Source organism: Caretta caretta, chromosome 11 (genome assembly GCF_965140235.1).
Source record: "Caretta caretta isolate rCarCar2 chromosome 11, rCarCar1.hap1, whole genome shotgun sequence".
Classification (NCBI taxonomy): domain Eukaryota; kingdom Metazoa; phylum Chordata; order Testudines; family Cheloniidae; genus Caretta; species Caretta caretta.
This window is the reverse complement of record NC_134216.1, coordinates 60,086,844-60,099,313: the sequence shown is the minus strand read 5'-3', so window position 1 is coordinate 60,099,313 and position 12,470 is coordinate 60,086,844. Positions and strand designations below refer to the sequence as shown.

The 12,470-nt window shown below is 40.8% G+C and overlaps 1 protein-coding gene across 1 annotated transcript in view; it reads right to left on the bottom strand.

Moving 5' to 3' along the window:
- CDK15 (cyclin dependent kinase 15) overlaps positions 1 to 11,127 on the bottom strand; it is a 62,954-nt gene extending 51,827 nt beyond the window's left edge. The window contains exons 1-7 of the mRNA XM_048870274.2: positions 10,847 to 11,127; positions 9,658 to 9,807; positions 9,393 to 9,490; positions 8,601 to 8,680; positions 3,938 to 4,032; positions 3,077 to 3,139; positions 306 to 429 (exon numbers count right to left, since the gene is read on the bottom strand). Coding sequence (XP_048726231.2) covers positions 306 to 429; positions 3,077 to 3,139; positions 3,938 to 4,032; positions 8,601 to 8,680; positions 9,393 to 9,490; positions 9,658 to 9,807; positions 10,847 to 10,993 — 757 coding nt within the window. The 5' untranslated portion in view covers positions 10,994 to 11,127. The remainder of the gene's footprint in view (positions 1 to 305; positions 430 to 3,076; positions 3,140 to 3,937; positions 4,033 to 8,600; positions 8,681 to 9,392; positions 9,491 to 9,657; positions 9,808 to 10,846) is intronic.
- Positions 11,128 to 12,470: the final 1,343 nt, after the last annotated feature.

The following is a 12,470-nucleotide window of genomic DNA, read 5'->3' as shown; positions in this document are numbered from 1 at the left end:
TCTACCCTTCCCTACATAATCATCTATTCTGTATGCAACATATTTAATGTCGGGGTCTGATTCTCATCTCCCTGGAATTACTCCTATACTACTGGAATTGTATTGTTTTAAATAAAGTTACTTTCAGTGTAAACCAGTATAAGGAGAGGAGGATCAGGTCTACAGATTGATCACAGAAATGCTTTTCTTGAAGTGCAGTGAGAGAGGTTATGCTCACGTACCCATTGGTGGCTTTGGATGCGTAAATATAAGTATGTGAAAGCACGGCTCTTAGATGCGCTAGTTGTAACTAGGCAGCGACTCACCAAAGTCAGCTAATTTGAGCTCGCCAAGGCAACTGATGAGCAAGTTCTGGGGTTTCAGATCACGATGAAGAATGTGGTGTTGGTGGATGTAAGCCAGGCCTCGCAAAAGTTGGAACATGAAGAGCTAGAAAAAACGGGCAACAAACTTTAGCAGATTTGTGGGATTTTGCATCAATATATTTACTCTGAATGTCAGGAAAACCTTTACAATGAAACAGTGCAAAAGGGAGGGAGGAATCAGTAAAAACTTTGTCAACTTGTTAAGCAGTGGCACAGGCTGAGCAGGGGGACTGGAAAATTGCAACAATAAAAATTATGGAATCTTGGATAGTTACATCAGCTGATGGTTATATGCTTCCTACCAGTCTCCCTGATGCTTTCAGTGTGTCATACTATGACAGTGAAGGGGCTGTCACTCTTCATATCCTAAATGGGCATTTCAAAAGCTTTGCCCTTTAGAATCTGACTGTTTATTTTAGGAGCAAAGATGACTTAAGGCTTCCCAAAGCACAGACTCAGCATCTGCAATGTCAGAAGTCCTGGTATTGGTGTTAATCACTGAGGGAGACACCGAGAGGAAAAATGTACGTAGAGGAGGAAAAACCGCAGAAGAAAAGAGGGAGAAGGAGAAGAGAGAGGACACAGAAGGAAAAAATAAAGCCAGAGGGCCTGATTCTCACTACTCTGGCAGTGTAAAGTGATCCTAAAGTAAATGAGAATCAGGCCCAGAACAGTGTCTGAAAAGGCATGAAGGATAGAAAACAACTCATTGCATAAGTTATTAGCCTTCTCCAGAGGGGAAACACTTTTTATCTGAGACCTTTCCTGGAGACTAGAAAAAAAGGTGACATTCATGGTTAGCTTTTCTACTGGAAAAGAGGCAAACAAAAATCAGATAAAAAAATGCAAAATATGATTATATAGCATCTTCCATGTGAGATCTCAAAAATTGCTTCGCAAGGATGAAAGAAACAAGCCATACGACACCCTCCTGCAGGCTCATAGTAAATCACTTTGCTGTTTTCCAGTCTTCTTGTCAATGACGAATGAAAACATCTAAGGAGGGCAGCTGGCTCGTATTTACTAATGCAAGTGCCAGTCAGAACACGTTACAGTTTTTTGGGTTTTTTTTAAAACAAGCCTTCCTGGTGGCATAGCACTTGTGTGGTGCACTGCACCGACCCGTCATTTTCTGGAAGTGGAGACGCCGAGCAGCTCCATCTTCAGGGGGGCAAGTGACTGTTGCCCACACGCTTCTGAGATCTCCCCTGTCAGTCAAGGTTGGCATTAATTTTGGAATTATAATGGGCAAAGGCTGAGCTCCACAATTCCATTCCAATTAATTTAGGTTTCCATTCTGAATTGTAGCATTAATTTAAAAATATTAGAATAGGAGCCATTTGCTCATCCAGTGCTCTACAGGAGAGTAGAAACTGCAGGGTATGAACCTGCTTTTCCTAAATTATTTTACTATACACTAAAAAATCTTCCTTTTTTTAAACAACCTAAGAGCTGAATTTTGGTCCCATTACAGTTAGTGGCAAAACTCATCTTTAGTTAATGGAACCAGAATTCAGCCTTAAACATTTCTGATATTCTGAAATGTTTCTGATATTTAACATTTATGTTAGGGTAGTACTAAGATGCCCTGACCAGGATCAGAGAATCATTGTGCTAGGTGCTATATAAACATACAGGCAGATATGGTCTTTGCTCCAGAGAACTTGCAACCTGCCATTTTGTTTTAGAATATTAATGTGACGAAGATTTTGTAAAAAGTAGAACTGTGCCAAAACAAAAACACTGGATCTTGGACATCTCTGAACTTTGAGAGTGTTTGAAATCTGAACAAGGATTCAGATAAGTCCTTATTTTTAAACAAGGCAAAAGATTTAGAGGGGGTGACCGTCAGAAAGGGTGTAGTTTAATAACTTTATTAATGATCTGGGGAAATGGGCGACGAGTAAAGTGGCAAAATCTGCAGATGACAGAATTATTTAAATTAGTCAAGATGGGAGAAGACTTTGAGGAACTTCAGAGGTGCCTAATAAAGCTAGGAGAGCATGACAAATGAAATTCGTTGTTCACAGACGTAAGATGGAGCACATTGGGAGGAGTTGTTTGAATTATGCATACACAGTGATGGGTTCTAAATTAACTGAAACTACTCAGGAAAAAAGACCTGGGTGCTCATTGTGGACATCTCAATGGAAACCGCTTCTCAGTATGCAGTGGAGGTAAAAAAAAGCAATCAAAATGTGAGGATGTGTAAGAAATGGGATAGAAGATATAGAAAATTTTACAATGCCCTTCTATAAATTAATGGTACACCCTCACCCTCGCTTGTAGTCAACCTACCTCAGAAAGATATAGCAGAAATAAAAGGGATCTAGAAAGCTTAGAGACATGAAGATAGTTCCGTATTAGGAGGGATAGATTGTTGAGTTTTGAGAAGAGACCAGTGAGTGGGGAGATGATAATGAATTAAATAGAGATGGAACTCATTGCCACAAGATGTTGTTGAAGCCTTCTTGAACAGTCAGAAAACTGGAGTGAGGACTTTTTCAGTCTTTAATTGAAGAGTGAGTATGGTTGAATCTTTAACAACTAGATCTTTTCTCTGAACTGTTTGTCAGGTATTTGAGATAAATAGATATTAGCAAAAGATTTAAGATGTTTTAAGCACCACAACATTTTACAATGACTCTCCATAATGGAAAATAAACATACATTTCATGCTTTAAGGGATACTTGTCCCTTAAAGAACTCACCATGACATTGTGACCATGAAGTCCTCCAGGATGCTGGGCCATGTACTGTGCCAGATCTGTGTGCTAAATAAGTGTGGAGGGGAGAAGGAAAGACGACTTAGGACAAAGCTGCAGGTGAATCAGCTCTAGGGAAGACTGACTAGGATCACACTATTAAGTCAAATCCACAGTGGTACAACATACATATAATGGCAGTGACCCTTTTGTGAGTGACGTGTAGAAAACAACACTGGTTGCAAAGTTGTATTTTTTTCACCCTGGAAAGAAACACTTCACTTAAGTCTTGATCCAGCATAGCACTTAAGCACATCCTTAAAGTTAAGCACATGCTTAAGTGGTATATGAAATCAGAGCCCTGATCAGCATGTTGGCCCATCCTAACAGTTTAAGACCAGGGGCTACTAGTGGTCAGAATTCATCAGAAAATTGCAGATAGAGGAAACCATGGCTCATGTATTTTCCCGCTTGCTTAATGGGTCTTTTTGTTGATTTTTACCAAACCAGATGCTGAAATTAGGGAGCTTGTTGACTGAGATCAATGGTGAGAGAAACTGTGTCTCAACAGCACAGGTTTCACCACTCTATCATGGTAGCAATGAAGGAAATCAGCTTCTGCCAGTGTAGTGCAAATAAGGTGGGAGACCCTTCTTGAATGTGGCTGTCACTAAAGGGAGAAAGGAAGCAGGAAGAGCCAAGGCCATATAGATTGAAGTCAGATATTGAGAGTGAAAGAAATAATCACTGTAACGAAATTGTTCATAACACCTTCTTTTTATAATGCTATGAAATATTAACATTCATTATACAATCACCAGGTCTCTTCTTGATGCTTCATAACAAACTAGCAAAAGAGCAACTCACCATGTACTCGAAGACCAATGTCAGAGTGTCCTTTGTCTGGATAATGTCGTGCAGGAGCACAATATTGGCGTGTTTCAGACTCTTGAGAAGAGATGCTGGTGAAACAGAAATGAAGCTATGAGCCCAAGAGCTGCTTTTGGCAGTGGAAGTAGCATATTTATGGCCTGGGTTATACATGGCTTCATCAATCAGGCTGTCTGGAAAAATCACTGGGCCAGATACTCTGAAGCTGAGGGAGGGAGTTACATGGGCCTCATGAAACAGTCTGGCCCCTTGTGTACTGCAAGGGGGATTTCATCCTAAAGGAAGGCTGGCAACATTGTCACCACTTGCCCTCTCTCATGGTTTCTGAGAAGATGCGCTGATTCAGCACGTTCTATGACTTCCCAGGCTGCACATGGGAGCTGCCACCCAATTTTGGGGCAAGGTTGACTTTGTGCAGAAGAGGGTTTGTAGTCACTTTCAAGAAGTACAATATCAGGGAGTTTGTGCTGATATCTATGCCAGTGTAAACTGGTTTAGATGTTAGGCAGGATTTCGCCAGTTTCTGTTTTTGAAAAGCATATTAGTTAATTCTCACACCTTCATGCTCCACAGAACTGCTCTCTAATGAGTGCCAAGAGTGCCGTTATTAAGTTAACAGTACCTCAACTGCATTTATATAACTTCAGCATGTTTTTATTGCTTGCCTAACCAGCTGGCAGAGCCACTGCAAGTATACAGCCCCCTAGACTCAACTCTCCCCTGCGGGCATGCTTTAGCATTTCTCACACTAGGGATGGGCTGCAGCTGACAATCTCATGAAGGAAACTTCCCAACAGAATGTCTCTAGAATTTTGAATGGACATTAAATGCTAGAGCAATTAGTATTTATTGCTTGTAATACAGTCCAGTCCAGGGACCCCAATCAGGATCAGCGTCCCATTGTGCTAGGCGCTGTACACACACATATTAACAGGCAATTTCTGCCTTAAAAAGAGCATTGACTCAACCATCAGATTCACAAGCCACATGTGGCTCAAGCACTGCGCATTCCAACTTGCGGGAGGCATCACATGATGTCCTAACTAGAACTGGGCAAAATTTTTCAGAAAACCCCTTTTTTTCTGAAAAATGCAGATTTGGGTTGACTGATTGAAACATTTCATAAATTTGTGTTGAATTCGCCAAATTGTTTCCATTTAAAAATATAAAACAAGTTGAAACATTTTTGAAATAAAACAGTTTACATTTTTACTTGAAACAACTTTTTGATTTGAATTTTACTTCAGTTTTATTTTTTTAAAGGTAAACAACCCCATAAAAATTAACCTAAATGTTTTGTTCAAACCTAAACAATTTTATTTTATTTTATTTTTCTACTTTTTGGGTTTGCCGAAAAATTTGAAAAAAAATTCATTTCAGGTTGAACTGAAATTAAATATTTTTTTGATTTGGCCGCTGAACCGAAAAGTTACTTATGCACAGCTCTCATCCTGACACTGTGGTGGTTAGCTCCAGAGGTTAAAATACCAATTTAAAATAAAACACAGACAGGTTAAATCTTTATGTTGGTAGCCAACTTAGGTAAGTGAAAATGTTTGGTTCATGGTGGTGGTTCCTCCTGTAACTTGCGCTGATGACCGCAGTACTTACTACTATAAAACAAGCTTGTTACACTCATCTTTGTATTCTGAGGTCTAGATTGCCTGGCACAGCAGAGACAGGCTGGCAGGGAGAGATTGCACAAAGTCTCAGCACTTTGTGCCTTGCTTAGGGGATAGTCACAATCAGGGTACGTCTACATTGCAATAAAAACCTGCTGCTGGCCTGTGCCAGCTGACTTGGGCTAAGGGACTGTTTAATTGCAGTGTAGATGTCTGGTTCACCCTGGAGCAGGGTCCTAGAGCCCAGGCAAACTGGGAAGGTCCCAGAGCTCAGACTGAGGGCCTTGGTCAAATGTCAACACTGCAATTAAACAGCTCCTTAGCCTGAGCCCTGTGACCTAAGTCAGCTGGCACAGGCCAGCTGCAGGTTCGTAATTGCAGTGTAGACATATCCTCAGAGGCCTTGTTCTGCCTGAGGCTTGAGACAATAATAGCTTTCCCAATGGAGAGGGAGGAGAAAGGATGTATCAGAGGCTGCTAGCCTGCAGATCTCTGGTGCTCCAGAGATTTTGAGTCCAATTCTTGCACTCGATCAATTTGTGCTCAGTCCAGGACACCAAGAGGTCGGCAAAAGCAGCCTTTTGAGACTCCCTGATTCCAAGGCCATCCAGGGGTTAGTCGAGCCCTTGACATAGGGTAATAGACTCAGGGCTCCTCTAAAAATTGTATCTGGCTTCCTATGGACCAAATAAAGATGCTTTAGCCACATCCCTTATGCTGTGGAGGGGAGAGATATAGTGCAACTATACTGGCTGTATGCTACCCAGAGATTTTTCTATCATGAAGGAATTCCCAGCTGGCCAGATCCTGTGGGTTTCCCACCCTTTTGTACCAGTGGAGCAGCACAAAGGCTCTATAGTGAAATGAAGAATCAAGACTATTGTGTCCTGAGTTGGACATAGTGCCTCTTAGAGGTCTCAGTGCCCTTCAGCTGGTGCATCTCAGCATCCCTCTACTGTAGCATTACAGCCATAATTGTGCCTTAAGTATGTTTAATCCTTTTGAGGCTCTCTCAGATAAATTACCCCTTTGGCTGTTAAGTGTTTAGTGCCACTCCTTTAAGGTAACATAGAGTGCAACATGTTAATAAATCTAAAGCTTTGTTTAATGACACTTGCACTATTGACTTACATTGTAAATTTAAGATGTCAGATGTCACAAAGCTCAATACAACACAAAAGAACTATTTAAAATAGATCCTTCTTAGGAACTTCTTAGTTTTATCTGAGTGAATGGAAGTTAAAGGCTCTTGGCATTTCAATTAAGGCACCTCAATTAAGCAGCTAACCCTAAATTAGGGCAACCTGATCTTTTGAGTAAAGAACTAGCACCAGAGTTCTAAGCAGGTAAATGTTGGAGGGATTCTCTTCTAAAGCTTATTGTATTGGTAAGGTTCTTGTGGCAAGTAGATCAGCAAATGGTCCTACTTTGAGTGTCAGCAGCCCCATAATATGAGCTTCCCTGAAAATAGGGACAGCTCGGTATCTCGCTTTGCTTTCACCCAGAATTGGGGTAAAGTGTCCAATTCTGATCTTGTTTACATTGGTGTAAACCTGAAGCAGCTCCACTGACTTCTCTGCAGTTACTCTGGATTTAGACTGGTGTAACTGAGAGCAGAGTTTGGACCTCCTTCTCTGTTCTAGGGTTGTCCTGTGAATGCGGTTCCATCTGGTCTCCCCCTGCATACCACTAATGTGAGCACTGGCAAAATCAACCCCAGCTTTGAAGTGCAATTCTGAGTGGAACTATAAAACTGGAGTGTCATGACCCCTTCCATTTATAGATCTTACTTATATTAGACAACAGACTGGCAGAAAGGTTACATATTTCTACTTCTATTCTCCTCAGCGTAAAAAAGAAACTGGATTATATTTCCTTTGGGATCTTATACTAAAAAAGCAGCCTTAATGGTAGATTAAACAGGCAGTTTGGGAAATTATGTTTGTAGGGGCATCTAAACCTATAAGACAAAAAATCAGGAACTTAAGGAAAGACATAAAGGAAAGAAATCAAGAAAGCTGCAGACATTTAGCCCAGTGCTCTGTGAGGTCTCATGTTGAGAAACATTTCTTGCCATGTTGAAATGGTGCATTTTCCCAAAAGTCAGCTGTATCTAAAAATGTCTGCCATCAGACCGGAATTTCTAATGCTCCTGATAGCAGCAGCCATCAGTATGATAATCTATTACATACAACATGCCATGTTAAAAGAGTATCAGGGTCTCAAAGCCATCTCCCTTGTTCATATGCATGACACAATCCTTAATTATACGATCGCATGCTATTTTTTCTCCCCAGGCAGTCTTGTCTAGTGGTTAAAGCATGACTTTGATTGTCAAGAGACTTAAGTTGTTGTCCAATTTCTGAAACTAACTTCCTGTGCAGCTTTGGGTAAATTACTCAGTCTCTTTGTGCCTCTGTTTCCCAGCTGTAAAATACTTAGTAATAATACCCTTTATATAAAGCATTTGGGATCTTCATCAAAAGTATTACTGTATTATTAAAGAATCACTGTCAACTCATATATTTTTATTGCCATGGACATTTTCAATTATCTACAATTGTTATTATTTATTATTGTAGCACCTACACATTCCAATTTATGCTAAGCACTGTTCAAACAAGAGTAGTTGTCTGCCCTGAAAAGCCTGCAGTCAAAATCTAAAGACAGATAAAGAATGCAAGAAAGGAAGTCTTATTATCCATGTTTTACAGATGGGAACCTGAGGCCCAGAGAGATTAGGTGATTAAGTGACACACAAATCAGACCCAGATGTCTAGAGTCCTAATGCCAATGCCTTAATCACAAAACCAAACTTCTGCTTGTTCCTAAATCCACCAGTGGCAAACAGAATTACACTAATGCTCATAATAAAGTATAAGCAGAAGAGCAGAGCAGGCAAGAAAATAAAAAGAAGTTAGGAAGTTGCCAGATATGGAGATTTTAAATTAAAATACATGTTGAAAAATGATATTCCCACTCTCTCTTCAATGTTTGGATTGACTATATGTCCTTACCTTCTCGGATGGCGGTAAAAGGCACTCCTTCCTCTGTCTCCAGACTGATTACTTTCAAAGCCACCAAGTGGCCATTTATTCTAAAGGGTCAGAGTGAAAGGACATAAATGGACTCAGAAGGTGCCCATCAGTGCCTAACATGCCAACTAATACTAATTCACTTGGGACTATTCTGCGCTTTTCTAATAAGGCATTTAAAGGCTCAGTCACACACTCTGTCAAAGTCATGCTCAGCACAACTGTGAAGGGGCAGCAAAGGTGATTCAAAACCACCTTAATGGCTCCTCTAATCCTGGACAGGTTGGTGGCCATTTGGGCACTGGCACAAATTTGAGTTGGCTAAAATAGTCCCCTAAGAACCATCCTGTTGGCTAAGTGTCAGTGGAATGCATTGTACTTCCACTCTGCCCTCTCCACGTGTCAAAACACACCCTCCTTGCCTCCTGGCAGCCCCCCACAATGAAGACTTAAGCAGCTTCACACCATCCGAGGATTCTGCTTTGCCAGGGGAATCTAGAGCTCCTCCTTTGGAACAGCTTTAAGATGACCGCACAGCTCTGATAGGGCAAAGCACCCTCCATCTTAACAAATAACTTCTCTGAGAAATTGAACGGGTCTCACAATTGTGTGTAATATCCCAGTAAAGGGAAAACAAAACCTTTTATTTGCTCCTCTCTCGTTTTGAATATTCAGAATCTTCTAATTTCAAATTCACTTCTGGGAAGCTCCGCTGGTTTCAGTGAACTAAATGAATGGCAAAATGGCAGGAAGCTCCCTCTGGAACCTGCTCACCTGCTAATCCCCTTGTAAACTGTAGAGTAAGAACCTTCGCACAGCTTCTCCAGATTCAGGTAGGATGAGGCCGTTCCAAACGGGAGGCCCTGTCTCTGCTTAGATGAGGAAAAGGCATTTTTTTAGATCCTTTTCCCCCCCAGCAAAACAAAGGCTATTTGCATGACATCTGTACACAATGCTGGATAATTATACTGTGATTCATGGCTAATGATCATCTCTGGATAAACATCTTATAATGGCTGTATACATACTGCACACTCACCCACTGAAATCTCTTCACAAAATCCATCTCCTGGGAAGGATCGCTGTTACTCCGTAGTCTCTTTCTCCCAGACTTTTGTAGCTGGAGTGTTTGGAACCACTGTGATTGGAGTGAATCCATGGGATGTGGCACTCTCCTCAGATCTGGTAACTGAGAGGGAGGAAGCAAACTAAATCAAAGACAAATTCCTCCTACTTATTGATGATTTTCTCTCTTTTCTCCTCATTTTTTCTGATTTTCAGCTCTTGTTTTTTCCCCATCTCCTTTCCCACACTCATGTGCCCATCTGCTGATTCTCTAAGTAGCCATAATGGGATCAACTGTTTAAATTTTACAGCTTTTGTATATGGTATAGCTTGTGAAGCTGGTATTTCAGAGTGCATCAGTAACTGGGCTGATTTACCCCTCTGTTTTGGCTGTAATCTGTTTGGGGCAGGGACTGCGAAGCAAATTCAGAAGAGAGGTTTACGGAAGTCTAAATTTACACCTTCTTCTGCTCCCTTCCCCCACAATTACCCTTCATACTGACAAGTTTCTGAGTAACAGCTGTGTTAGTCTGTATCCACAAAAAGAACAGGAGTACTTGTGGCACCTTAGAGACTAACAAATTTATTAAAGAATAAGCACTGAGACTCTCTTACCACTATGTAACTGACACATTTTTATACATCATCTCTGAACTTGACCCATATGTCTTTTTATTGCTGTAAAACACCATGCAAAGTTATGACATTTATTTAATATGTCAACATTAAATAAAAATAATAATTAGTGGTGTGCAGCCTCCAAACACATATAGCACAACTGCACTGGGTTGGATGCCTATATACTATTTAATCCAGATGTAACAGGATTTCTAATCCACAGCAGGATTCCTCCTTTAGCAAGCTGTAAATCTTTGGCTCCCCTTTCTGTCTTGCACAGAGATAGCTGGAGTGGGACTTCTGAAAACATCAGATGGAGGGAATTCTTCACAAGCTAAAGCATGGGGCGATTATAATTCCTCTCAGCAGGGAATCCACAAGACTAGAGCTGAGATAGCTAGAAGTCCTCTGTGTGGTTTCAATGGAAAGTTTGACCCTTAGTGAATTAGAAAAACACAGCAGACATTTCCGACTTCCAAACAGAATGGCAGACTGAGCTCCTTTATTTATCTCTCTGCTAAAACGCTGTCTGGGATACTGAATACCTCCATCACAGACTCCACTTCCACAGACTGGGTACTCTGGCTGCGTTGAGAGCCCTTTCTCTCTGAACAGCAACAGCATGATCCAGGTTTGAGAGCATTTACACACAGTGCTTCCCCCATGTTCTCCTGAGTTTGGTAAAAAAACATTATCTCAATCTCTTTCTTTCGACTCTCTGCTCCTCTGTTGCTCGAAGCGTGTTATGCCAGAGTGTTCATATGACTCACATGAGGTTTGTGCCTCAAGTAGTCTCATGATTTCAGCAGTTTTCCTCCATCAGTCCAACACCCAATGGGTCAAATTCATCCCTGGTGTAACTCCATTGATTTCAGTTAATTTGGCCCAGTAGCTTCTAAAAACTGCCAATATTTATGTACAAGCTCAATGGGAAAAGAAAACCTCTGTTAATTCAATAGTGTTTTAATGAACTAATTCAGTGTAATTTACCGAGTAATTAAATGTTCTGGTTCCCCCAGCAACAGTGTCTTGGTTTGCTTATACATATATAATAGCTTGCATTAATTATAGTACATGCTGTTAGGTTTTATGCCATTTTATATGTACAGTGTGGGTGAGCTATGGTTTCTGCAGAAACTGTACATTTGAATTTCCTCACTTCTGTGCATCTAAGTTGTTAGCCATCATGTAATAATAATGTAGGCTTTGGGCACTGCATGTCCTTGTTTGGTTGTTTTTTTTGAAGGACAGAGCACACTGTGATTGATGGAATATATTCTGGGCTATGAGCACAAAGTAGCTTTAGCAGAGTGATGAATCCAGCCCAAAATATATCCCATCAATTGTACATTGCATAATCAGTGCAAAGTGGCCTTAAACTGGCCAGAGAGAGGGTGAAGAATCTCCCCCTTTCATGGGAACCCTCTGCCAGTGGAAGTGGCTCTGCTGCCTCTTAAACCAACTTTCCCCCTCCCACCCAGCATATAGGGTGGGAAGAGGCATGTCATGGGTGTCCTGGGGGCAGAAGTTATGGCACACGGAAAGCAGGTATCTCATTTATATGGACTTCCCTTCCCAATCCAACCCAAGCAGTTCCCCAGTTAACAACCTATTGAACATCCTGTTTCTTGAGCATTTATCACCTTTCTCTGTATCCTCTGACTCTTGTTGCTCCATTATGATCCTAAGTGTGTATGTTTGAGTCAGAACTTGTCTAGCTTAGGGAAATTAGAGAGGTACACCTGTACAAACCCCAGTGAATGGAAACTGCCTTTTAAAATACATTTAAGCATAAATACCAATGAAAGATGTAAATTTATGATAGATTAGATTAGATTAGAATTATTTCTCCATGACACACCTCATACTACATCACAGGAAAAAAATCACTTTGTTATAACAAAAATGCTAATGTCACTTCTCCCAGCTCGCTGAAGCAGTGAAACGAACAAGCATCACAATAGGTCTGTACTTCAAAGTACTGAATAAAAATGGAGTATTCAGCCCACGTAGCAGAGGTAGACTCTCTAATTTACTGTTATAATGATTACTGTGAGGGAAGGTGAGAGCAAATACTGGACTCCCTGTAACTGCTGCATTATGGCACCTCAGTATCTAAAGAAATGCTGCAAGGTAATATAAAAGACATTCTTATCACTACACAAATAA